General features: G+C 40.2%; 1 protein-coding gene across 1 annotated transcript in view; it reads left to right on the top strand.

Moving 5' to 3' along the window:
- CFAP61 (cilia and flagella associated protein 61) overlaps positions 1–27,600 on the top strand; it is a 116,070-nt gene that overhangs the window by 57,755 nt on the left and 30,715 nt on the right. Inside the window, 6 exon segments of the mRNA XM_037405413.1 lie at positions 7,964–8,062; positions 12,171–12,339; positions 14,326–14,500; positions 21,303–21,595; positions 25,891–26,218; positions 26,707–26,798. Of these exon segments, the coding sequence (XP_037261310.1) occupies positions 7,964–8,062; positions 12,171–12,339; positions 14,326–14,500; positions 21,303–21,595; positions 25,891–26,218; positions 26,707–26,798 (1,156 nt within the window).

The following is a 27,600-nucleotide window of genomic DNA, read 5'->3' on the forward strand; positions in this document are numbered from 1 at the left end:
TTACATGGCTTTGTGGTGCTGCACCACTCTGAGCTGTTCTATGTTTAAAGGATGCAATATCAGAGAGGCAGCTGTGCTCATCAGGCTGCCAGGGCTGGAGGTGCTGCGAGGCCCAGATCCGCAGCTGCTACATGCAGATGTTTGAGATCAGGAATTTTGGCCCAGCTGACTCCTCCACCAGCCATGTCCCTGTCCTTCCTGAGCTGCCAGCTTTCTGTCAACAGCATGTGGCACTGGGGTGGTGCCTCAGAACATGCAACTTTCATGAGCATCTTCTCTTTCTGCACGCTCTTGCTGTCAGGAGGAAAATGTAGATGGTCCTTGGCTATAAGCAAGGACAAAAATGTTGGTAGAAATCTCAAGCCCTTCAAATTCAAGTGAAGTCTATCTTTTGATATCCAAGAGCTTTTCTAAGGTGTATGCTTTTTCATCTCTGTGAAGGCACCATTGCCAAATCTGCACCAAACAACGTCACAGAATCAAAATGTTAATCTCCTCTGCAATAATACGGAAAACTGGGTTTGGCAAGTAGGCAGCCATAAAAAAGGCAAACAAACCCTTAGTTTTAACATGGGTGATTGGCCAATAACATTAAAAATGTCCTATTAACAAGGTGGAATTTGCACTGTATGTTATTCACTGAAACATTCAGACAGGACAGCAAAATTTCAACCAAACTCTAGTTTTGCTCTCTGATTTATGGTATCCTTATTTGCGGAAAATGATGTTGATGTTTCTCAACTGTGATTTTGAATCTTCCAGGTGATTAGATTTAAATAGCTAGAGACTGTAACTACCAAGGCCATCAACAGATATCCTTCATTTTCGGTCTAGAAAAATAATTGCCCTGTTACATACTTTGAACAGGATGAAATGCTGAAACATTTATGGAATGGAAATTGACATTTTAGTAAGGAAAGACTCTCACTAAAGCAGTGTTTGGATGGTACTTTGATTTGGTCAAATTCAAGGCCAGCTTACATCTGGGATGGTAGGGCTAATCTTGTAAAGCTGTGGATGTTCCCACGTAAGTATATGGGTGTGTCTGGTTCAGCTGTGTGTTCTGTGTGGCCCAAGGAAAGAGCTCTTTAGATTTTCCTGTTCTGTCACGTAACAATTCATACTGTAAGGACTTTGCCACGCTGATTTTAATAAGCTAGATCTTGGAAGTACCCCTGCAAATAAGCACATTCTTAAGACTCAGTTTTAAGTTGAGTTAGAAGTTTGCTTTTAAATGCTGTACTCCAGTGTGTGTATGTTACGTGTGTTAACTGATACACACATTCACAGCCTGGTATAGGCTTTGCAAGTACTGGCAAGGTGCAGAGTCAAAGAGACTTCTGAGAGGAAAGCTTAACAAGGGGTGGTTAAGGGAGGGAGAAGAGCTTAGTGGTAAAATTGCAAAGGTCAATATAGGTTGAGAAGCAAAGTGTGGAAAAGAATTAGTCTAACAAAGGAAAAAGGCTCAACTGAATTACAGTAAAGAGCCACAATCACTAGAGAAGAATGGTGCGAAAAAGAATAGGGAAAGCTGAGTTGACATAGGTGAAGAAAGCAAAAACAGTTGCTGGGAAATGAGAGGTGGTTAGAAGGGATAAAAGCAGTGGCAGTGACAGGAGGGTGGCTGAGTTGTTTCAGAAAAATGAGTTATGATATGGACGGGAGTCTGAAAGAAGTAACTAGAAAAAGACATGTTTGGTAACGTTCAGTGAGAAATCAAGATCATGGGGTGATACAAAACTACAGAAAAAAGGAGGAATTAATAAAAGACTTGAAATGCAGCAGTCAGTTGCTAATGTTTTTAAGTATATTCTATGGGAAAGCAGTCAGCCCAGAGGATAAAAGAGAGACAAGCATTAAAATTAGAAGATGGAGGAGGATTTAAGACTAACCACTTAAAGGAAAAAGTGAGAGGACTAATTGATCTACCCTAGCAGGAGATATATATAACTGGAGAGCAACAGCTTTTGAAATGGGGTTTTTTGAAGAAGGGTTGATCACTACAGGGGAGGGAATACCACATGAGCTAGGGTCGGAGAGGGGATATGCGTTTCAGTGAGATCAAAGAAGGAAGCAGGGAATATTGGTTGAACAAAAAGAGGTGAAGTGATAATTTCAGGGGCAACAGAAGCTTTGCAAGAATAAGACTATATTAAACATGGACGAGAACCCAGCTATTTTAAGTTTGTGATTGATGTCCTTGTCCAGTTCAAGTAGATATAAATTGGCACCCAACAAACAGGGGCCAGAAGTTAGGAGAATTATCACTGTTGAAAAGAGAAAATCTTCCAGTAGGCATAGTGGGGGCAAAAAATGTAGTTATCTTCAACATGGTGCTTGGAAAGTTTATGGAAACTTTGTTGGGGGGTTGTGGTTTTTTGGTGGTGGTGGTGGTGTTGGTTTTTTTTTGACTCGTGATAGTGGGCACTAGACCTCAACACCAAGGAGGTGCCTCCAAATCCTGTGTACAAACAGACCATCCAGTTCAAAGTTTGGAGAGAAACCCAGTGAGGAAGAGCTAGAAGCTGGGGAGAGAGAAACACTGGTAGCATCCTTGAAGGGCGTCAGTCAAAGGTCAAAGTAAACATTACAGAGCTTTTTAATGGATTCTTGCTAAGATGCCAAAAGTGGTGACAGTGGTGACTTTCATGGCCTGGGCTTACAGGCTGCTCTTCTTTGGAATACAGCATCTGATAATATTAATCACCAGTAAATCTGGTGGGAAGTTTCTGAAAAAAACAGTACCTTAATAAAAAGCACTATGCCATAAAAGTTTTAGGTTTTTGCAGGGAGGATGTTGTTTTAATATCAGGAGGTGGTAACTGGGACAAGACAAAATATTTCACTGATGTGTCATTTTTGAAAAGCAGCTCTCTTGTTTTTAAAGAAATTACATCCTTATTTTTTAAAAATTCAAAATCAGAGCCAAACAATTTCTTTTTAATCTCTGTTTGGAACAATTTAGAAGAGTGGTTTCTGAAATTGAAAAGGACAGTGAATTTCACCAGTGTCGTGGCCTATCTTGGAATGGAAATAGTTATGTTCTGGGAAGAAAGAGGTGAATTCTCCCACAGAAGTAAGCAACTGACTTATCTATCCCTTGGTGTCAAAAGCGGCAGTCAAATTAAATGTGAGCTACTGGCAACTAGATTGACCTATCTTTTTGTTTCAGTTGTTGATGTTCTTAATACGTCTGTCACTGATCTTGGGAGGAAGAGTCATCGTGGGTGCGGTTTATAGAAGAAATACATGGAAAACCCCTTTCTTGACCCTTACATTGAAAAGTGTCCCAGTAAAGACTTTATTGTTATCCGTTCTTTCATTGAGAAAATTCATTCACAATCTTAACACTTTTTCCTAAGGTTGATCCAATGAACTGGCTTATCTTTGTTTACTCGTAATTAAAGAGGGATAACTTCTAAATGGACATCTGTTGGTCAGCAGTTAAGCTGAAATCCTGTTCTGAGGCCTGTAATTGATGCACTTACATAAGGTTCTTGAGAACAGGCGCTTTTGGTAATTGTGATACAAACAATAAACCCTTTCTGCTGCTTCTGTTACTTACTGACTCTTACTAAAAGTTTGATAACCAAGTGTCGTAGGATCAGTTGCAGAGCCTTCATACTACTGGAATGGCGTCATGTAGCATCATATGGGGAGATGGTTTTGCTGTGTTTTCACATACGTTCATACTTGATTTTGTGTGGATTCTTGTTTGTCTGAGACAAACATAGCTGCCCAGAGAGTGGGAGGAAGCAAGGAGAAAGGTAAAAGGGTTTTACAGCTCTGCTAGTGAAAGGAGGGGGCTTTGTCCAAGCGAATAGGAGCAATTTAGTTTAGTGGCAGTATGAAAATACATTACTCAGAAAAATTACTCAAAGGAAGTCTATAGTGCTATGTAAGTTATTTATCCTTTAGTGAAAAATGTGAATGAGTGGGGATTTCTGAGTTATTATTAATATTAGTAACCTTTGTTAAGCTGAGCATTTCTATTTATAGTTCTGTGTAGGGCTGGAAAATTTGTTAGAAAATCTTTTCCTTTTGGAGAAGGAAATTCTGCAAGTCACATCCCTATTACTGTTCTTGAAATGTTTGGAATGCTGATCTTTCCTTAACACAAAAAAAAAAAAAAAAAAAAAAGTCCTACTTTGGGTAGTTGTATTATTTGGGAAAAGGAGAACTACTGCCTATATCTGCCTTCTACAGTGAGACTTACACCTGGGCACTTTGAGTTTCTGTGCCTTGAACACTAAGTTATTGCCTCCCGGGAGTTTTTTATTTTTAAACACCACCTCATTCTGGGCTCCTTCCTCTCCACAAAAAAACTGAAGGTGCTTTTTTTTTTTTTTTTTTTTTTTTTTTTCTCTCCAGGATAGAGATCTCTCTGATTTCAAAGTTTCAGTAATGCAAGAATTTATCACAGCTAAGTTTTCAGCATCTAGTGCTGAGAACAGACTATTTGTTGCCATTTTTGGAACGATCTCGAGCTGCCATTTTTACAAGCGTTCTCTGCTGCAGCAAAGTTGAGGATACAGTATAATTAGGACTTTACTTTTGGATAGGTCATAATTCCAGATATGACAGTTATTGTCTAAAGACTATGCATACAGGAAAATAGTGCATATGCTTACCAATTTTGGTAGCTAGATCAAGCATTCTCTTCTGTCACCCTTGTTTATTTTAGTTTTTATAAATGACTGGAAAAATAAAAAAAAGTGTGATGCTTTGTTTCAAATAAATTGCACCGCTTAGGTTCATGTAGGCTACTTCACTGCACTTTATTTTTTGTAACAAAAGTGATTTGACTTATTATTTGTGATAATGAGGGATTTAATGAAAACAATTAATTAAATCATTTGTTCAGGCAGTTTCCACTATCTAAGCCTCCATCATTACACACGCACAAGAAAAAAAAAAAGAAAAAAAGGTAGCAAGACACCAGGAAAAAAAAAAAGTCAGAAAAACTAGGCAAGGAATATTCTAACAGATTCACAGATGCCAGGATACATAAAAATAATGTACTAAAACTGTTTTGTTTCTTCCTTTGATTATGCTCACAGTAAATTAGCAATCCTATTTTATTTCAAGGACAAGGGTATTTAGACTTTTTTTTGTAGCTGTCCCCTAGAACTGTGCAATGAAACCCAATACCTTTTACTTATTTCCCTAGATACTCTAATCCCTCCCTGCTTTACCAGTATCTTTGAGCTGTTCTTCCCTTTGTATCCACAGCAACATGAATCCCTGCTGGAATTATTTGCTTCTAAAATGCAGGTGCTCTTATTCAATGTTTGGTTGAGGCTCTTAACTTGAAGACTTTTTCACCAAATGGGAACCTCTGCTTTTACCCTATTTCATATTAGGCGTTGTTATATATATTAGAAGCACATAAGACATTCACTCTCTTAACATGCATTACCTGCTTCTCAGAGCCTTTGTTGTTTTTCAGTTATTAAGAGCTTTTAGGCAGCAGTAAGGAATCAAAGCCCATAATAAATAAACCATCCTTTTGTTAGCCTAGAAATAGTAATGCTAGGTAGAGGAAAGGGGATGATGGTGTGGGGTGTGGTAACGTGTGTAACAGTCCCTGGTCGAAATGGTCAGACCTGTTATCTCCCTGCAACTGTGTGCCAGTGCCTGAGCAACCGTGGCTAAGCACTTTGCTTTGCACTTAAACTAAGACAGTTTGCCTGTAGTGTTCAGGCTTGTATTTAAGTGCCTGTATATATAAATATTTTAAATCCTAAGTTTAGGCATACCAACTACAGTTCTACATTCAAGCTTTGATAATACAAGATACTAGGGTGTTATTTTTTCACTTATTTAAAGATTCTGTTAATTTTCACAAATGCCAGCCTGTGCTTAAACATTTAACAAATTTTGATTCTTAGCTGAGGATGGATTTTAACTCTGTGAAAATGTGAGCGTTATTTGCATAAATTGTGCCCAGCACTGTGTGGCTCTTGGACCCGGAGTGCAACATGCCCACGCTCTGAGCCCGGGAGAGTGCCAGGTACCAGCCTCTGGGTCTTTTCCCTTCTGCCTCCAAATTCAGTGTGCCTTTTTGATAGCTTTAATCTACTTTTCTTTGTGTCTTGATTTTTCTCAATGTCAAACGGGAATCAAAGATATGACTCATTTCATCATGGTATTCTAAGGAGATGCTCATCAACATTTTGATGCCTAGAAGATTAATGAATGGGAAACATGAATTAATGTTTGAGGCATATGGGAATGCCATGGGAGCGCTGAGGTAGAAGTAAATCATTAGTTAGTACATCCTACTGAGTGAAAGGTCTGAATTGAAGCCTCACGCTCAGTGGGGAAGAACTGAACAAATACTATATGACTGTGGAAATAACTGGATGACTGTATATGGGCTAATAGAGGTGCAGCATCTGCGGAAGACAATAGGTATGTGACCAGATCAATAAAGTGCATCATAGCGCAATCATGCAAAAGAGGCATATTAATGTTGCCTAGGGCCTTCGTCCTGCCATTTTTCTTGTGGTTGCTTGCAATGTTTTCATCCTAAATATTGTTCACATAATTTAAATTAATGTTACTGTAGCACCTGGATTTGGAGACCTGCTGGCAAGAGGCCATGCAGCATGTAAAGAGATGATTTCAGCTCTAAGCTGAAAAGAAACTTCACTGCTCTGAGGGCAGACAGGATAGGAGAATGTTTAAGATGTCTATGTACTGTTGTAGTAGTTTTCCTAATAATAAGATGTAAACTAAATTCCAAGGAGTCATGCTATTTATGTGTGTAAAGTTATTGTAATTGTTCACATTTGCACCCCACTAGGAGTGCTCCCTGAGTGCAGATGGCATTTTGTACACTTTAAATTCAGCCTAATGTATTGGGCCAGCTTTCATTTACATGAAGATCGCTTTGTATCACTCAGCTGGCACATTCATAATGTGACCATAGATGAAGAGCAAATTCTATTTACACCCACCTCTGCAGAGTGACCTTAATTTAAATGAGCATCAGGCCCATAATCTGTATAAATATATGCACTCTTGTTACATTAAGGTTATTTATTACATTGCAGTCAGGCTGAGTATGCATGGAGATTTACCATAGATAATCCATAATCCAGAATTAAACTATTAATATGCATTTTGTGAGAGGCAGCCATAACCTTGAAATTCCTTGGTTTAAGTGTGACCTTTAACTTTGTTTGAATATATTTTTTAAACGTATGAATAACAAATTAACATTGGTTGATAAAAAACATTCTGATTCCTTTGTATTATTTGCATCGATCCATACTTAACTTACAGAAAGCCTTGAAGATTAGAAGGCTTAATCACTCATAATATTTATTTGTTTTTAAATGTCAGATCACATTTAGTTCAACATACTGTCGGTCTTGTCCCTCCTACGCTCTGGTGTTAATGAAACTATGATGGAAAGCATTTTTCTTTTTGTATCCAGATACATGCATCTTAGAAAAATGGTAAAACACTTTGTACCTGGCCTGTGTAAAGGAATTACTTTCTGCATCCTCCTGAATATGGAATTAAAATCTGTGCTGTTCCTTTGATATGCCCTCCTAAGCATATGAAGGAAGCAGGTGAATTACCAGTTGTCAGGAATTGCTCTTTTTCTTTCCTGCAGCTTACAGGTGATGAGCTGTGAACAGCAAAGGTGTTTGCCAAAGACTGAGTGGCCTTACAGTACCTTTTGTGGTCATGGAAGGCAAGTCCTGCCATAAGGTCTTAGGAACAGAGCTTGTTAGTTATGTGATAGAATCTAAATATCTCTGTCAGGACTGAGATGATACTGTGCTGGGTGCTGCACAGCTCGACAGTCACAGTGATGGGCTGGGAAGCTAAGCATGGTGTCATACCATGTAACCGTATGTTGAAATGCCCTCGTGTTATGCTTGTACCAAACAGAGCCTCAGCAAACTTACACTGGTTGAACTGTGGCATTTTGTTTTTCTTTCCACAGTCCGCATCTGAAGTTCAACAATCTGATCTTGATTTCAATTCATGGCCTTCCAGGAAAAGACCTACTAGGCTCCAAACACAGAAGATTTTTAATTACCAGGTTTGTTTTAATATATAAACACTTCCATAGCTTCAAAGGAAAACATAACACTTTGTAATTCTTTGTAAATTTGTTCTAAATTTTAGATAGATACATAGACAGATAGCCTCAAAATAATCCAAGGTGTCTGTACAACATGCATTCACCTGTGAAAGGCGTTAATATATTCATTACTAGGGAAATATTGCTAAAGCAGTAACTTCAGGATAGCAATCCATAGTATTATACCAGGACACTGGTCTCTGCTTTCCAAAACTTTCTAGATTGTTTAGATCTCCAGGTTAAAGAAAAATGACAAAAGATGTATGCTTGCTTTTTAAATATTACTTAGTTTTAAACTTATGAGTTTTGGTGCAAGAAATGCTGAACAAAAGAACATGTAAGAATTAATATTGACAGTATGACCGGTGATCTACTTGTAGCAGCCTTGTGGTGAGACTCAGACCCCAATGATGATAGTGGGAATTTTGCTGAGTATACAGGGTGAAGTTTAGGATTATTGCTGTTGATAAATGTGGAAGAACTGTGCTGCATCAATTCTGCTGCTTGTGAACTATTTGTTTGCCAGGCTGTGGAAATCTTACCTGCAGTCCCAGCCAGAGTGTGGTTCCTTTATGCTTACCTCCCTGGGGCTGGTAGAGCCAGGGGTCTCGTGCAAACAGCTGAAGGGAAGACTGTGAGAGAGAGCTAGGCTTGCATCTAGTGACCAGTTAGACATTTCATGAGTTTTCTTGTTTGCCAATGAGTAAAATATCTTCCATTTAGTAGGATAAAATCTTACCTCATTAAAATTCACAGTATATAATTCTCACTTAAATTTAATGTACTTGTTTTGATGATTTTATTTTGGAATAGTGAGTAGGAATCCTCACTGTAGACAGGAACATGATTCTTCTTGACATTGAGAAGCATGGTATTAAAGTGAATTGGTTACTTTGAGTAGCTGAGGAATGAACTTTAGTATAATTTATTCAGATTTGGCATGTGACTCTTTGGAACCTGCACACTTGTTTTTTACCAAATCTTTTTGCTCAGTAAGTGGCAATGCACTAAAGGCCGAGCTCTTTAAATGGAAAAATAACTCAATGTCTGTGTGGTGAATCTTAAAAATGAAATCTCTACAAAACATCAAAATAGTGTGATGTGAACCTGTTTAAAACCACCTTACCTCATGGAATTTTGCCTGCCAGTTATAAGTAGTTACCTGCATTCGTTTTTTAATTGTATAAAGTTCAAGTCTAGTAAATGGAGGGATCATATGCCTACATAAATGCACGTGCTCTTTTTCCTACCTATACTGTAAAGGAGTTGTAATAACAAAACATCCTTCCTGATGAAAAGTTGCAGTTTGTAGCTGTCTCACCAGAATTAGCTGTTAAAATTTGAAAGCAGATTAAGAGTGAAAATTGAACTCTGCAGGGTATGATTTTTGAAAGCATCCCTGTGATTTTGGAGTGTCAGTCTCCTCAGAGCTGTGCACTTCAATTATAAAGGTGCCTTTGAAAACTCTCATCTTTCCTTGATGTCTGTTTTATTTATAGATTTCTGCATGATTACAGTTCAGAATTGTCAGTAGTTTTTTCCCCCTTATTTATTTGCCTGTGGTATTTGTGAGTACACAGGATGCAGAGTGCCTCAGAAAGCGAGGTCATTCGATCCTAAAATTCTTCAGGTCATGAAAGTGACTTTATTTGTTTCTGTGGCATCCTGTATGACAATTTTGGAAACTCAGTAACAACAATTAATGTGTAGCAATCAGCTCTGATTTAGAATGTATATTGTGGTACTAATGGCAAAATAAAAGCTGTTAGCACTGAGTCTGTCTCCGGTGTTCTCTGCTGCAGTCACTGGTACTTCATGTATATATATGTATACATGTATATATATATGTAAAGGCTTCAAATGCTTGAACGTGAGTGGAGTCTCCTTCTATTTAGTCACATTACACTTAGTCCTGTGGAAGAAAGTGGAATATTTTTCATCACTCGGTATCAATAGAAAGTAAAGTTCTTGAGCATCTGAATGGCCGTGAGCTTTATTTGGTAGGTGAAATATTTTTTCTGCAGTGATTTCAGATCACAGATTGAGTGAAGCCCAGGATTTCTTTATTGGGCGTTCCCATCTTGTCTCATAGGCGTGAAGCACTAGCAGGGGCGTGAGACTCGGCTGCCTTTCACACAAGATGTGCAAGTTCCATCTTCTTGCCATGTCACTCTGATCTCATACACTAGACATCTGTGTAACACCAGCCATTCATTCATCTTTTTTGCCTGTTTAAAACCTGTTGCTTTTTTTTTTTTCACTAAATCCTATGTGTTCATCCCTCTACAAAGCTATAAAAAGGTTTGGGATTAGCAGTAATCAATTCTACTGAAAGGACCTAATTTCACAGAATTTTGCCTAGTGTAAGTTTTCAGTATCAAGAAAGTATTGAGTTGAGTCTAGCTGGATTTGCAGAATGGCCAGCAATGTACTATTTTCATAATGGGCTATTGCAAGACTCAGTGGTGTTCAAGAGTCATAATGGACCTTGTTGGAAACATTATCTCTCTGGTCCTCCATGCAATTTCTAATGGTGTCTATTGTACATCTGTGTTGAAGTATTTTATCTTCAGGAATATTTGTCTTTCCATAAGTTTATTAAGCAGAGAGGGTAGTACAAATGCAATAATAAATAAGTATCCTGGTATTTGCTTAGTTGGGCAGGGTGGGGGCATACTCTTGAGTCATAAAAGACCTTTGGAAATATTTTTTTTTTTTTTTTAATTACTGAGTCATTAGAAGATGTTTTGCTCCATTCGAATTTGCTTCAAAATTGGCTTTTTAAAAAGCAGCTTCCAGATCTTTGATGCTTCCATCATACATAGGGATATATATCATACTTCACACTGAAAACAGGCTGTAACAGCACTGAAATTTAAGAGCTGCAAAAGTAAACCTTGCCTGAGATTTTCAAAATCGACAAGTGATTTTAGTAGTTTCCTTAGTTTTTCGTTATTGATGTAGAATTAATACTGCCAAAGTATGATGCTAGAATGTGCACATCATACTCACCCTGAAAATTAGATTTATGTCGAGGTATCTCATTTGGAAAACAGTTAGTCCATGAGATGTTCAGGGACAAAACGCCCTGGAAACTAACTACTGTACAAAACAAGGCTCTGCTTCTTAAAACAGACCAACCTTTATATTGTTTGTTACCTAGCACTGAAGGTGATTGCTTTGAAATTACAGAAATTGCTTCCCCATTTTCATTAAGAATAAATTGTTGTTCAGTTACAAATTAGTGAAGATTAGTATTTTTCACATTTGCACTGTTTGAGTCTCTTTCCTGTGTTTAACTGCAAATCTTATTTTCTTCTGGGTAGCCTATGGGATTATTTCTTCTTTATTCCTGTTAATACGTGGTTCATCTTTCAGAGGAATTCAGTTGCATTTTAAGATTTTTGAAGGTTTGGGGGTAGGGGGCATTGGTTTAGTATGATTTCAGAATTTTTCATGCTTGCATTTTGGAAAAGTTCATTTGGAAAGGGGTCACCAAGAGAAAATTTGAGATCTCTGCCTTTTACTTCCAGCCCTGACAACTGTTTTCCTAGTTTTCTATTTATTTTAAAACTTTTTAGACTTAATACTTAGGAACACAGATGTTAAATACGCCAGTGGTGCTTTTGTTGGCGTTTGTGTCTCCCCACAACCACTACTGGTGAAGTTGAATATCAAATGAAGCAGAAGTGGAAAAAACTTAATAAGAGAGTATTGTATAGGAGGAAGTATTAGAGTGTTAAAACACTTTCTTTGTAGGTGCAAAAGCTTCCTCCTCACATTAGCGTGCAATGAAAAAGCAGAGTAAAGCATGTATTTCTGACTTTGTTTTTAAATTACGTGGTTGTATGGCCCAATGCTGGGAGGGATTGTTTGGTTTTAGCAGAAAGTTGTCAATTTGTAACAGAGTATTTCATAATGACTAATCTCTTACTATAGACTGCTGCAAACTCACAGCGAGAGAACAGGCTCGAGCTGCTAGGGGACCTGGCTCACTTGCCAGATGTCTAATTAATGCCTGCTGTCAGCTGCTGAAATGTCACTTACAGATATTCTTTCTTCACAGCCACTGTTTTAATGATGAAGATTATGCACAGATGTCACTTTGTTCCTGGGTTAACGTTGTGGTTGGTAAAATGACTGGCATAAATCGTGCTGCCAAATATGTAGTTGTTTCCGAGGAGGAAAAAGTACCGTATGACTACCTTGTTCTCTGTATGGGACAGAAATACCAGGTAAGATAGTGTGCAGAGTGAACAACATAGTAATATATCCAGTTTTTACAGTGAATAGTGTTTCTGTGATTAGCAAGGCAGAAGAGTAGTCCTTAGCAAGTGTATAGCCAGAAAGTTTGCAGCCCTTCAGTGTAGCAAGTTGTACAATTTCAGTGAGGCTATAGAATTTGGAGGAGATGAGAGATTTTATATTTCCTGGTGGGAATGTTGTGCTCAGGATCAAATATTAAGCAAAGCTGCCAGTATGTTTGCCACCGTGACCATTAAACCTGCTGAAGTGTAGGCCCAACTGACATGTGGCCCCAGCCACAGGAGACTTAACTCCAGCTGGTCTAACACCATTTGACCTAGTTTTGGCAATGGAGAGAATTCCTTATCAGATTAATTGCTCTTCTCACATGATGACCATGCCTAGGCACGTACGTGGTGCTGTATGTCATCGTAGCACACAGTTAAAGTTTCCAGTAAGATTGAAGCAGACCCTTAGCTGCTTGTGAAATGTGAAGCTCATCTCCAGCACTACAGGCTCACTTTCAGCTTGGATGTCCTGGGCAGAGTTCATTCTTTCTTGTCTGTTGTCACATGGCCTTCAAGCTATGCCAACTAAATGGCCATCTTTTGTATAGCCCCATTGCCTGCAGTGATTTTTGCCTTACTGATGGATTTTGGATAGGAATCACGAGCAAGGTATTTTGCCTTTAAAATCAGATCAAACTGAGCATGTGTCTACAGGTTTTTACAGCGCTGTTTGCCATAAGTCACAAATATGAATGTTGAGGTGTGTTCAGCCTCTGGACTGCACATGTGCAACAGATTTGTGGAGCAAGAAAGCCTCAGTTTTCCTGTACTCACTCTTCAGAGTAGAGCCACACGTTAAACAATAATCCATATTCACTGTTCAATGTGGGTGAAACAAAAGTTGGTGTGGTGTGAATGACTGTAAGTGCTCCTAGAAAAAGAAGTTTGGAGGTAACCCTGATTTGCAGATTAAGTTACAGGAAGTAACTACACTGGAGGAGAAAGAAAGATAAAGGGAAAACCCAGGTTTTACCTGCCTCCAATAAGAAAACTTAACATCCCCTGTTCTCACTTTTAAGTTCTACAAAAAAACAGGAAGGAATTATTTTTATCATCTGATTTCTGTTTTATTACACAGAGCTGAGGTCCATCCTTTTTATAAGCTATCCCTCATTTGATAAGCAGTCAAATTAATGTCTAGTGAAACATTATTAATTATGATTAAGAGGATTTACTTGTTGGGAAGTAAGATCTTTTGATGCCATGCCTGTTTTTATATGACCAAATAATATTTCAGTGGATCCAATTAGCAGTGAGAACATTGTTCAGGACGTTATCACTGGTGCCACAGAAGTCATAGATGAGACTTCCTTTTTTGCTCTGTGTAACTCAGACTGAATTTGTCACTGTGAAGTAGCATTGTACAATTAACACTTTGCATCCTGGCATTTTAACCATCAAGCAGGTTTTGGTCCCTTTCTCTGGGACAAAATCGCTCTTATTTTAGAAAGTTGATTTTTGCTGACAAAAGATGGAGGCAGTCTTGCTACCCAAAGAATTTTCAAGTGTCAATTAAAGGTATGTGGTGTTCAAATAACTGCAGAGATCCTCCAACCATAAATTTATGCATTTCTGATATTTGCTGTGAAGTCCATTTCACCTGCATTTTGCTTGTATTGTTATTCACTTGTACTGGCACTGCTGTTTAAAACCATTGCCCATATCCCATAGAAAATGTGGAATACATGCAGCACACGCATGTACCTGTGTGTGTACTCAGACTAGCATCAGTCTGTTTTCTCTGTGGTCACTGATATGTTTGCTTAATGTTAAAGAAGGGTTAGGATGTATAAGGATAGCAACCCTTAGGTAGTCAAGTGGCTTGTGGTGTTGTTTTTAAAAATCTTTCTTAACTGTTCTCAAGATACAAGCTATGTATTCATGCACTCATTTATTCATTTCTTCTAGGTCCTGTCTCCCACTGGAGCAGATATCAGTAAACTCCCAACTAATAGAGAAGTGATAAGTAAGTGGCCACAAATATACACAGGGAAGGTCCCTTCCAATCATTTCACTCTCAATAACGATCAGGACTGCTTAAAGGCAATGCACTGGCTGAAAGAAAATGTTGTTGACATGGAAGGTAAGGGTTTTCGTTAACACACCCACATTTATAGAAATGTTTTCTAGGCTTATTGTTTCCTTAATTCCATGGTATAATCAGTGCCTGATTAATTCTAACAAAGTCTTTCATCTGTTGTGCTTTGTTTTCCAGATTAATTTAAAATTTTTTGTCATTTTTGATATCCAGCATATTTAGCTAGGGAAAAAAAGCTTGAGATAGATTAATTATCCATAATTATTATATAAAACAAAATGAATCCCAAATGCAAATCCAGATGAAGTCATAATTAGCCAATTAAATAATAATTTAATTAGTGGGTATGTTTTTGTGCTGTATAGAAAAATACCTAGATTTGAGGTGTAACACAAAGAAAACAGGTCTAAATTAGGAAGTGGGGGTTTTTTTCGGTATCTGTCATCTTTGTGTTCGTTTACATCAGTTACAGATTTTCATGTAGAACTGCAGGCTACCAGTATTTTCTTTTTAACCCTTAAAAATGATACATCTTTGCAGATGTCCACCATACCTGTATTTTCTCAGCCTGTTCATGTGTGCATTGTTCATATATTCATCAGTTCATTCACTGAATGTGTGTGCCATTGAAAATGTTAGGAATCATCCAGGCTTCAGAGTTGAACTTTCAACTACAGAAAAAAAGACCAAACAGTAAATGAATTCATGTAATGTCAGTTCTGTGTGCTGGATCTGAGTTAGGACAGAGTTCAGAACAGGAAAGCCATCTTTGTGGAAATTCTGTTGACTGAGCACAGCAACAGGAGTTTCCTAAAGAAGTAGTTTTCCTGTCTTGTTCATAGGGAACATAATGAAAAATGGTAGTTATTTGGTGTGGTTTGCAAGGTTTGTGTCCTGCTTGGCACACCTTTAGGGAAGTTCTCAAGACACTGGAAGTTTCTTTATCATCCTCCAAGTCTTGCTGTGATCAGGACAGAAGACAATAAACATGATCATGCTTCCACTCACATTTTCCTCAAACAGCTTCCTGGCCTCAGGCATGTAAATAGAGCCTCTCCAGCAGTACTGCTCTGCCTGTTTTGCAGCTGATACCAGCCCCTGCCTGCAGTTTTACCTGATGTCCAGCTGGTATGCCCAGCTGTGTTTATAAACAGATGAGGTTGTTAGTTTTCCCTGCTTGCTGCTGCTAGTCTTTCATGTAAATCCTTGTGTGCCCAGTCCTGGGATGTGCTCCAGTACACCTGCGCAGAGATGCTGCGTGAGAGCTAGCTGCTGGCTGTGACGCAAGGTGCCCAGGAGGATTGCTCTTCAGGTGAACGGCAGTCTTACAGCACCTCATCTGCTTTGGGATGAATGCACCTTTATTATTATTAATACTAAATTAATGTATTAATTAAAATTTCATTATTGCTGCTGACTTTTGTTGTGGTGTAAAGCTGGATATCTTAACTAGGCACTATTGTGTCCTCAGTTAAAGCTAAATCAACAACTCCGGATGAGGCTGGTCTGGAGGGACTTTTTCGGGTTGTGGTCTGTGGGAGATGCAACACCCCTCCCCCTTTCTCCCCACCTTGCTTCTGCCTCCGGTTCCCTTTTGTTGCTGTTCCCACCTCATGTTCTCTGCTGTTGCAGGTATAATGAGTGCCCAGCTGGAGAAGTCTTTGTCCACCTCTCTGTTTCTGTTCTTCCTCACCCTGCTTCTTTTTCCAGTTGTATTTCTTATGAATGTTGTTCTTTCAGACTTGATCATAGCTATGTCCAAGATCCCTATTCTTTCTGAAAATGAGTCCACTTTTCAGCCCCTAGCCTGTCCTGGAGGCAGCCTAACAGGTGACAGGCTCACAGAGGTGCAGAGGCAAGGCTCCTGTGGAGCACAGCAATTGGTTTAGATGTGTCTCAGCTCTCTGCAGGCCATGCTACCGCTCCACTGGGATGATCAAAGTTTTACATTTGTGTTTACTTTTAATCTCTGAAATTCCCCAGATCCTAGTTTTGCCTTCAATAAATAGTAATATTCCACCTCATATATTTCATCTCATCAAAACTGTAAAGTATTGTTTGTCAAATTCCTACTAAACCTGTTTTAAACATGTTAGAATTCAAAAAGTTAAAAAATAGGATTTGCTTATGTTTAAAGAAAATTAAGTGGCTAATAAAACTATATATGCTGGTTATTGCAGCTACACAAACAGTAACGTGTATTGCAGTACACAAACACACGTTTCATCCTCCCACTTATTCTCAGCTGATACTTAGTCTTTTCTCCATGCAACTTCCTTCTGTTTGTGCTCCTCTTATTTGGCCATTAGCTGTGTTTATCAAAAGTAGTCTGGAGCTTGCTGTGCTGAGCCCCACTGCATGAGCCCCCCGGGGTCCCATATAGCCAGCCCAGGGGCTCAGGCAGGGAGCAGCACCCACCGGCGCCCAGTGCAGCAAGTGCACTGAGCTACCCAGCTGGGGAGAAAAGCCCCAGGCGAGGGAGGGCGAATGCACCTTCAAGACCACCTGTAGTTCTGGAGGTTTTTTAAAGGAAAGTGTTAATCACTGGGCTTCACAATGCCAGTCCTATTAGCTTAATTGGATGAAATCTTCATTTTGTGGCACTGATTCTGAGGGCAGTTTTTAATTAAGAGTTAAGGTAGGGGTTTTAATTGCTTGTCTTCCCTCTGTGAGCACTGGGTGCCACTTCATTCTGGATTAAATCAGTGATGCTTTTTTGCAGGTTGTAAGTAGAGCAGGGTCAGCCTGGTAGCATGTGCTGGTGGGGGGTGTTGCATGCACGCTGCAGTGGAAGCGGTGCTGCTCCCAGCAGTGACTGTGCCACCAAGGATGGGCAGCAGCACAGTTGCTGCAGCCTTCCTGCCCGGGGTCCTCCTTGCCTCAGGCGAGGAGAGGTGATGGGAGAAGCTGGCTGGCACTCAGCAGCAGCTGTTGCTCGAGGAGCCCGTGGGAGAAGCAGGGAGCCACATCTGCCGCTGCCAGCTCCTCAGCTGGCTGCAGCATGGTGGGCTGCAACAGTCCTCCAAGCTGGGGCTGGAGGCCTTTGCCCCTGGCCGGTCGGGCAGGTCCAGGAGGGCCTGCTGCTGCTTAGGGCCCTTGGAGCAGAGCGAGCACCAGCCCCAATGGCTGCTGCTGCGGCTTCTCTGATGAAACCCAGCCGCCTAATGCATGTAACCTATGACAACTGTAATTGTGACTAATTGAAATTCATCTCCTATTAGCTCTGCACTTTCCATGAAAATAAAAAGTAGGATGGAAGTAAGGAACAAAACTGTTTTAATGGCCCAAAATGGAGCAATTATTTTTTCTCTTTACCTAAACATAGTTTACTGCCTTATTAAAAGTGTGTTTGTAGGAATACTGTTGCATTAAAATTCCAGTGCATGAATCACCAACTGGAGCCACTGATGCTTTAGCTAATACTGGTTTTCTCCTTTAGTGTTTGCAAGCTAAAAAGATTCAGGTCATGCTAGGGTCACTGAAATCTTGTGCTTCCACTTGGGGAAAATGAATGAGCTTGCTCTGCAGCAGAACGCTGACAATCTAGTAATAAATGATAAAACTACTCTTAACAATCTTTATTTATGGCTGCTTTTTTCTATGGAAGATTATTATGTTTACTCACAGATAGATACATTTTCATGTAGTTAAATAATAAAAGCATCCTGAGGAACTGCTGTCTGTCCAGTCAACATAATTTCAGTCCATAATGAATATCTGTAGTTCGTAGACTACTAGAATTGTAATCTAAAAAGCCACTAATATTGTAAGAAGCAGACACCGTAAATCGTTGATTTAAAAGAGGTCAGTAAAGGAGCATTGCTTTCCTTGATCTAATGTAGTTGTATTTAATATTACCATATAAAACAGAATTTTAATTTTCCTTGAGAAATGCAGGGCTCAAATCTGATCTGGTATATACAAAAATGCCAACATATAATGCAGTAATTGAACTTCAATCCAAAGGGGCTTGTTCTGCCAAATGGTGAACATCTCTCAGTTGCCTAGACTTGCTTGCTTTAGAATCAGAATAAAACTTGGCTAGGCTGTGCCTTTGGTAAGTGCTTCTTATTCCCCTTTCCTAGCCACTGCATCCTCTTCAGCTGCTTATGTTTTTCAACCCTTTGCTAATTAAAAATGTGTAAATGTAATGTGAGGCTGTCAGCATCCACATACCACATTCTTATCTGCACTATTACAACATTAGATTACTAAAAAAGAATATATCGAAGTTTGTATTTCACCACCAGTTCTGTCTGTTTGCTTCTTGTGTTGTACCCTGCTGCAGTAATGAAAAAAATGGATCAGTCTTACATTTTCCTTCTCTTTTGGCTCTCTCATGAGGACTGGACTGCCTACAGATAGGCATTCTGGCAGGCACAAGCAACGGAAAGCGTTCTTCTGGCTTGGAAAGTCAGCTTAGCAGTGTACACATGGAACAGAATTCCCGTTACCACACATTATATGTATTCTATGTTATATTTATGCAAGTAGTAGGATCTTGTTCTTATGATTTCAGATTAATGCATCTGCAGGTAAGATTGTTCTGTCCCTCTGGTCATTGATATGAACAGTAAAAATAATGTTTTCCATGATTTCTGAGCATGTCTAACTATGGGGCAATTCTTTTCTCTGGCAGTTATGAAGAGATACGTGTATTTGGCAGCTACAAGTAGCCAAACTGATATGGACAAATAAAATAACCTTGTAGTCAAAAGGGAATAATAGAACATCTGTTAACAATTTTTATCATTAATATTCTTGGGAGCTAGAGCTTTGTAAGTGCTCTATTTAGTATTGCTCTGCATCTCATGCAGTAAAACATGGTCCCAGTGAAATTAGTTTAGCCTATGAAATAATAAAATTTAGGTTGTGGGGGATGCTGTCACTTGTAGTGAGACATAAATACCGATGCTGAGATAAATGTGCAGGTTAGTTGTGTGAGGCATTCCCTTACCTGTTCAGCACTGCTTACTGCAATGCCATGTAGGAAAACAGATGCTGCCAAAATTCAAGACTGAGCCAGTTATGTGGGAAAGTCAGCTGTTTGTCCAAATTCTGATTGCAGATACTGCTATGTAGTCTGAGGGAAGCCAGTGCCAGCTGCTGTTTATGTCAATTAAAGGCCATTCCTGAAACACCTCCTATGTTTCAACACTGATTTTCCTTCAGTACATTCCACCCTACACTTTTCTTCAGTGCCGAACTACAAGTTATTTTCATAGAGCTCATAGAGGAACTTCTGCCACATCATCAGTCTTCTGATACAAGGCCCTGTATCCTCTGTGTTATCCCTCAGCTTCAATATGAGGCTGGACAGGCCCGGGATAGCCTGGGATTTGTGCACTGGCTTGCTTCTGCTATACGCACATTGCCTGGAAGAGTGACACTTGGGTGGTGTTAGCTTTTCTGCAATTTCCTTTCTCCATGCTGGTGTGATGTCCTCCAGCACAAGGATGTTTACATGTTAGCTTGTGTAGGTATGGCTCAGTTATTTCCTATTTCTGCCAGGGATTTCCCAGAAAGCAGTAAATGCGCCTGCTGCCCATTAGCACTGCCCAGGTGTGGGATGTTAAATGCACTGGGAATGTGCATTTGATGCACCCTTGTGCTGACATCAGATTCTTGGTGTACTGAAACACCCATCAGACTTAACGTGCAGGATCTGATGTCTTACTGAAGGTCTGTCAAGAGTTCATGGCTGGGTGTTGCTCTGTAGAGGAATGAAGCTGGGTTAATTAATATTGATAACGTACAGCTGTGGGCTGGAGAGTCAGATTATGCTCACACAGAACCTGCATCACTCCCATCTTCGTGTATTTGCTCTTCAGCTTTAACTGTGCAGTTTGAAGTGGCACCAGTTTAGTAGAAGAATTTGCAAGATCCTACTATATAGCCTGCAGCTTAGTAGTTAAGGGCACTCCAGTGGTAGATGGGGGATGTGGGTTTGAATCGGAGCACCTTTGGCCCAGTGGGTGGAAAGGTGGAGCTGGTTTAAATAGTGGTTTCTGCTCCAGTGACAACGCACTGCAGAAGGAGTAGCAATATCCAAACGTTGTTTTCACACCAGCTGATCAGAAATGCCTGTCTCGGGCTTGCTGATTTTTCTAGGCAGCGTTCAAGGACGGAGGCTGGCTCGTTAGGAGCACGTACTGAGGCATTTATTTTTTGGGCATTCTCTGACATGCGCTGGAGGGAGGCAACTGTCTTCAAAGAGCAGCGCAGAGCTGCTAGCCACTGCCTGTCGAGCGCATCGGCCGCCTGTGCCCCTCAGCAGGGCAGTTCGGTGAGACAAGCTGGCAGATAGGCAGCAGCAGGCACCGGGGTACCTCTGCAGGGGCGTCTCCATTGTCTGGAGATCAGGCTTTTACGGAAGGAAGTGGCAGCACCAGTGACCTCCCATATTGCACAATGGCTTTTTTTCTGTCACTTGGTCTTTGCACAGTTTGTGGGGGTTTTCTGCACAATGTATTTAATTGGCTGCTGTGTGTCCTCCCCCACCACCGATAAATCCTTTGAGTGAGCAAAATTGAGGAGGGAGGGGAGAACAAAACAAAAATGAGTTTTCTTTTCCCCTAGAGGATTTTCAATCAAAATAATTTCAAATTATGGGGTCAAAATGAATGTCATACTTCTGTGTTAAGTACTTGCCTACTTCGTGGGATGTTTTGTACAGATTCTTCACAAAATTATCTTAGCTACTGTTGCTAGGTAACATTGTTTGCTTCATAGCATCAGAGAAATAAGAGGGTCAAATAGAGCAATTTCGTGTTATTATCATCTGAGTTATACTAATAAGGTTTTCATTGTATGTCTTAAAAATTTTTCCCTTCTTTTTCTCCCTTAGGGAACATCATTGTCTATGGGAATACAGTTGACATTTACACCACAGTAGAAACCCTCTTATCTCTTGGAATTAATGGTTCTCGAATACACCTCATACAGCCTCCACTCTGCTCAAATGTTACTTGCCTTAACAACAACGAAATCGAAAGTGCTGTTCAGGAGGCACTGTCAAAGGCTGGCGTGTCTGTTTATTATGACAGTATCCTGGCACAGTGGAACGAAGGCGATGACCCAGACCTTATCACATGTGCTGCTTTCACTACTAATACAAAACCATTTAAATTGCAATGTTCAGTAAGTATATGCTTTCACTTGTGTTTCCTTCAGTCTGTTTTTTAAGACAAAGACCATCAAATTTAGATAGTCCGTCGGTTTCTCCACTTTCTCGTTGTCTGTAGAAGACTGAACATTCACTTGTTAGTCTAAAGGGTTGGTTTTTTAAAAAATCCCAAATAAAACCATTGTTAACACCCTGATTTGGATTAAAATTTAAGTCACCTGACTCTCAAATAGTTGTTCACTGCTAAGTGACAAATACTCTTAATTAATTTTCTAAATAATTCCAGAAATCCTTGTATTATTTAAATGTGTACAGTGACTCCTGTCTACAGTTATGTGCATTTGATTAAGTCATAATAGAAGCCAAAAATGTTAGGATAGAGAGGCCTACTATGTAGCATAATTAAAATATATTTTAAACAGGTTTTTCTCCTTCTGCCTTAATGACTGCGTTTTTGTTCATCTAAAGTGTCAATATGTTATCTAAGTAAATGATATGCACACTCACAGGTATGGCTCCACTTTGATATTTGGGACAAGCTTTAGCTTTCCCATTGGGCAGAACAGTTCTGTTTTTCTTTATTGGGCTAATCCATGTGAGTGAGCACTTCTGATAAAATTACTTCACAATGTGTATCCATAGGAAGCTGCGTGGCCCCCTCAACACACCCCTCTGTCTGCACAATTCTTTGTGCAGCAAGTCTGTTGTAATTCTGGAAAGGGAGAGCCATGTGCCTCCCTGGGAGAGCTCCCCAGGAGTCAATGGTCCCTGCTGGCTCCCCTGCACTGGAAAGCTTGAAATCGTTGGGTTTTCCCAACCCCTTTCTTTTTAACATATGGATAGTTAAGCCCTTTCTGATGGAGGTGGAGACCTTGCATAGCACTTTTATCTGCTAGCAATCTCCTGACTTTGGGCCCCTTATCAGTAGTGACATTCCTCCCACTCTCTCCTTGTATGCAGCTTTTCAATTTCTCTCCTCTTTCCTTGAAATCCCTCTGTTTTTATCCTTCTGCAGAGATCTCAGTGTGATCAAGATCTTGTAACTTAATATCAATTCACTACCTCCCCATCAGGCCCCCTCTTTTCCACACCACCTTGCCCAAGTGGCTGTGTTCCTTCACGACCCCCATTTCCTCTTGGTTTGTTTCTCCTGCCCTTTTGTGCCCTGTGCCCATCCTTCCTCCAGCCATGGTTCTTCCCTCTCGGGGTCTCTCCTATTCAGCCTCTAAGATGAGAGATGGTCAATTACTGGTGGTGTCAGGGGCTTTATACTCTCCAAACCCCGTTCAGCAGTTTTGCAGTTTTCCTGTATCTGCTGTTAGCTGCCTGGGAGAACAGGGCTCCAGAGAGCAGCCGCCACCAAGGAGGCAGCTGCGTTCGCCAGGGAGCAGGCTGTGCAGGAATCGGCACTGCAGCAGCTCTGGGCCTTTTGGGATTTGAGCCAGTATCAACTGTTGATTGGCAGTTCTTGGAGGCTTAATTTGTTGAGTCCTGCAAGATAAAAACAACAGGAGAAAATCTCCTTCCCTAAAGCAGCAGCCTCCCTCCCTCCCCTCCTGGGCTGACAGATGGCTCCCAGCTTGGAGGTTGCAGCCATCCCCTCCCCTCCGGTGACACAGTCCTGCCTGCCAGCCAGCAGGACGCAGGGCTGTGTGGTCCCTGTGCCCTCATGGGCAGAGCTTCCCTGATTTTGGACCTGCTAGATGGTTAGAATTCCCTTAACTGTGCATAGTTATTACTTGTTTTATATACGAACAAACCCAGAGGCTCTCGCTCCTCTGCTGCCACGTCTCTGCTGTGTATCAGTGTTGCTAAAATTTCCAGCTTCCTTTGCTTCCCTCTCCTGTGCCTTTTCTTCCAGCTGGATCATCCAGCCGGTTGTGAACATCAGATGCTTGCCCTTAGTCCACAGGAAGGCACTTTGGTGGTATAATTGGGTAATACCTTTACCCAGGTCACAACTGCATCCTCCCTGAGGCTGACACTAAAGGAAGGACTTATTACTGATGCTTGTTTGCCCTGATAGTTATGTCTCAGGCTGTTTGAGATGAAGGCAACAAGGTAACACTTTCCTCAGCCTGTACAGTAATATTTCTTGTTAGTGGGCAGCAACATTCAGCTTGTCTAATCATTTTAAAAGCTGAAGGCACTGATGAAGGAGAAAGCTCTTTATAAAGGCTCTGGAGTTTCACAAACTATATTGTAGCAATGAGAAGTCAGTCTTCAGCTGTACCCTCTGCAGACCATGATCTTGCTTTAAAACATTTCTCAGCCTTGTCATTCTTACTACTGTTAACCCTCAACGTTTAGTGTGCACCCTTGTTTTGCACTGTTTTGGGGACCTTTGTTGTGCCAGCTCTCCGTTTAGCCTTTGTAAGAGACAACTACAAAGACGCTGCTTATAGTTGAAGCTTCTCCTGTTTCTGCCATCTGCGGTGCTCTGACGGAGGTGTATGTTCTGTGTGCGTGCCCCCCAGTTCCAAGCTGGAGTGACCCATCTTTGTTTACCTGCTCCTCGTTTCTTGTGTTCAAGAAATGAGACACCTCCAGGTTTTACCTTCCCCAGCGCCTCTCTCGACTTCATCTGAATGGGCATTTCTGTCCTTCGTAAGCACATTTTTGGTTCCAGATTTCAGATGTACTTTTGCCTCTTTGAAGTTACTTCTAGGCAATGTAGAAAACTAGATAAAACACATATAAAGAAAACTGTCAGATGTGCATGATTCTAAATCAATTCAAAAGCTCCTCTCCTGCTAATCAGTGCGCAGAGTCTGTATGGAGCATGCAGACAAAAGGCAAGGGCTGTGGCAGGACCCTGCAGCCCTCGCTCTCGCACTGCGCTGGATTTCAAAGCTACTCTTCAGGCATCCAGCACATTTTGCATGATGTGCTGTGTGCACATCTGTTCCACACCGATGCCGAATGCGTAGGATGAATTGGTGGCTGCTGCCAACACCGCCTGCTTTGTAGTGCTTGTCACAGTGGTGCTGCCTCAGCTCCTGTTTTGGAGAGATGAGGTCTGATCTGCTTCCTCATGACCCAGGAGAGGGACTATGCAGGTACCACAAGAAGACAAAAGAAGAGAATTATCACTAGCTTTTTTCTTTGAGATTAGAGGAGGAATTTAAGGATTTAGGGTGATTTTCTTTCAATGCCCTTGAAATCTTCCTGTGGGGAAGACGAGCTCATGGCTTCAGTAGATGCTGGTCCCGAGATAAATCCCTACCTCAAGGTCAGTTCTGTAAGGAGTAAGACAGCACAGGCAGTGCCAAAACATGGTGAACAGGTACCTGCTGTGCTCATTACCAGGTTCAGTAACTGACTGCTGAATGTACCAGGTACTTTACTTATAGCCACAGTCTCCTCTGCGCTGACCTGGATCATCTCAGTGGATCTGATGCCCATCAAGACCTGTGCCTTGTGAGAGTGGCCAGCCCCAGCCGCTGCAGGCACAGTGGTCCCAAGCACTGAGATGGTACAGATTAGTCTGCCTCCTAAAGCAAGTATTATGCAGATCTAGAGTTAGAGAAGTGTTTCAGTTCTGACAAAGTGTGAATATGCTTTCCAAAATCTACATCACTATGAAGTATAATAAATCTGAATGCTTTCCTTTTCATGTAAATATTCAGTCCTCCTGGACCTCTCACAAACTTCTTGGCCTCCACAGCTTCCACTGGCTTAAATTCTGCTGTTGTAGTTTGAATGAGAATGACGTTTCCTCTGAACAATTTTAATTTCCTATCTTTCCATTTCAATTGAATATCCCTGTGCTGGTAGCCACAGTAACATAGTTTGTTGGTAAACAGTTAGGCACAACAGTTGGGAAAATATTTGTAATATACAGTTATCCTGCTCAAATGCAAAGTACTTTGTACATTTCTATTACTTAGTTTTTCAGTTTGGCCTGAGCATTTGAAAGAAAAGAAAACAACTTCATAGAGGGTTTGAGCCTTATTTCATATGCTTGTACTAACACAGAAAATATGCACATCCACTCAGGCTGTTTGACATAGTTAATTACAGAGATTTTAAAATAAAACTCATCTAATAACCAGAAGTAGATGAGTCTAATTTAGTAATTCTTCTCTCTACTGTCTTTGTTTTAATTTTAGTAGCTGTAAATACTGGATCAGAAGGATTTATCTGCGTGTATAAAATCACACTTTATTTCATGTTCTTGTATTTTAAAATCAATAACATTCACAACAAAAACAAAGTATAGGTTTTGATTTATGGAATTAGCCAGCAACGAATGTATACTATTTATATACTAGATGTATACCACACTTATGTACATCTCTTTTTTTAGGCATTTTTTAGCTTTGCCTACAGGACAGTGGATTATGAAACCTTTAAGGCAATTAATGATGCTTGCCTTGTTTTTGATGGAAGACTTGTGATCGATAGCAAATTCTGTACTAATGATGTCAACATCAGGGCTGCAGGTCCTTTAACAAAGTACTCCAGGAGATACTATGTAGATGAATGGACACACAGCAACTTCAATTCAAAAGAGGTTGGCTTTGAGCTTGCTGTATCTTTGCTGGATCTCGTTGATCCAACCCCTAAACCCTTTCGTAAGCAACCAGAAGGCACAGATAGACTCATCCCCATGTACAGAGGGTGTAAAATTAAAGGTAGGTCAAAATGGATTTTTCTTATACTTTTATACCCTCTTTGGTATTTTTGGGTAGGTCCATCTCACCTGAGATGATATCCAATGGGAGTAAGGTCCTTAAAGCTCCTTACATAATGAGCAGAAAGGGTTGAGTTGCGATAAAGCTTACACTGTAGATTTTTGCTAATAACAGACCAAGCTGTGCTTTCCTTTATATTGCAGTAAATATGGACTGTTTCAGTGTCTATATTCCAAGTTCAATAAAACTGTAATCAGAACTTGTCAATGTGTGGCTACTGCACCAATATGTCTAAGAGTCTATGTCTAAAAAAAAAAAAGTTTAGAGCATGAAGGCCACCAAAACAAAATAAGTTCCTTGTTTTCTTTTTAGAGCCATTTAATAAACAACAACAACAAAAAAAAAGATTATGGGAGAAGGAGCACAAACACTTTATTTTCTTCTTTTTTTTTATGATTTAATTAATCTCATCTTTTCGTTTATGGCAGGAGGTGTTCTTCCTGGAGGATGTAATTACTTGCATATTTCCAAACCAGAAATCCCCATCTGCTTGGACGTAGAACTCGCACTGTATGATCATGTAAGTTACATTATTTAACTTTTCTTTGTTTTGTCCTCCCTTTGGAAAGGTGTACTTATTTAGGATAGCACACATATATGCAAAAGTACCATGCATCTTAAAAAAGTATCTTGAGTAAGCATGGGTTTAAGTATGTATTTAGCAACCTTCCAGAGCTGGGACTTACCACTCTGGAATGGAACAAACCACATAAAACAAAATCTCTGATTATTTAAAAATATTTATTTTAATGTAAATTCACTATCGTATTGTAAATGTGGATTCATACAGATTTTCTGATTAACTTCTTTACTGCAGTTCTTAATTACTTTGCCATGAAATCAACCAAAACCAAAGGGGTTTTTGGTCCTTGAATGCAGGAAATCCTTGCCAGTCCTGAACTCTTCATTACTATTTGCAGCACTTTGGGTTCAAATAGCTCCCTAATGGGGCACTACAGCTTCGACACCTTGAGGTTTTTTTTCCAGAGTTGGTGGCTCAGCACTGTACCTGGTTTCCTGAGCCATTTGTCTCAGCACAGCTTGGGAGGTTATCATGTAGGCTTTTCCTCAGTACTGTCTTTTTCAGAATGTCCTTTTTGCATGATTCTGTGGAGAGAAGGAGAAGTCACTTTCTCAGTCATACAGAATATGCTGCTTTTGAAGTTCCTAGCACATCACATAATACACAGCACATCAAGGTAGTGGTGCTATTTGGTATCAGATTTGGGTAAAAACAAATCCAATCAGCTAAGCCTGGGTGCATCATATAAATCAGGTACAGCGGGTGAACGAGTATGAATTACATAACCAACCAAACCTCT

This window comes from Falco rusticolus, chromosome 12 (assembly GCF_015220075.1).
Source record: "Falco rusticolus isolate bFalRus1 chromosome 12, bFalRus1.pri, whole genome shotgun sequence".
In the NCBI taxonomy this organism is placed as follows: Eukaryota; Metazoa; Chordata; class Aves; order Falconiformes; family Falconidae; genus Falco; species Falco rusticolus.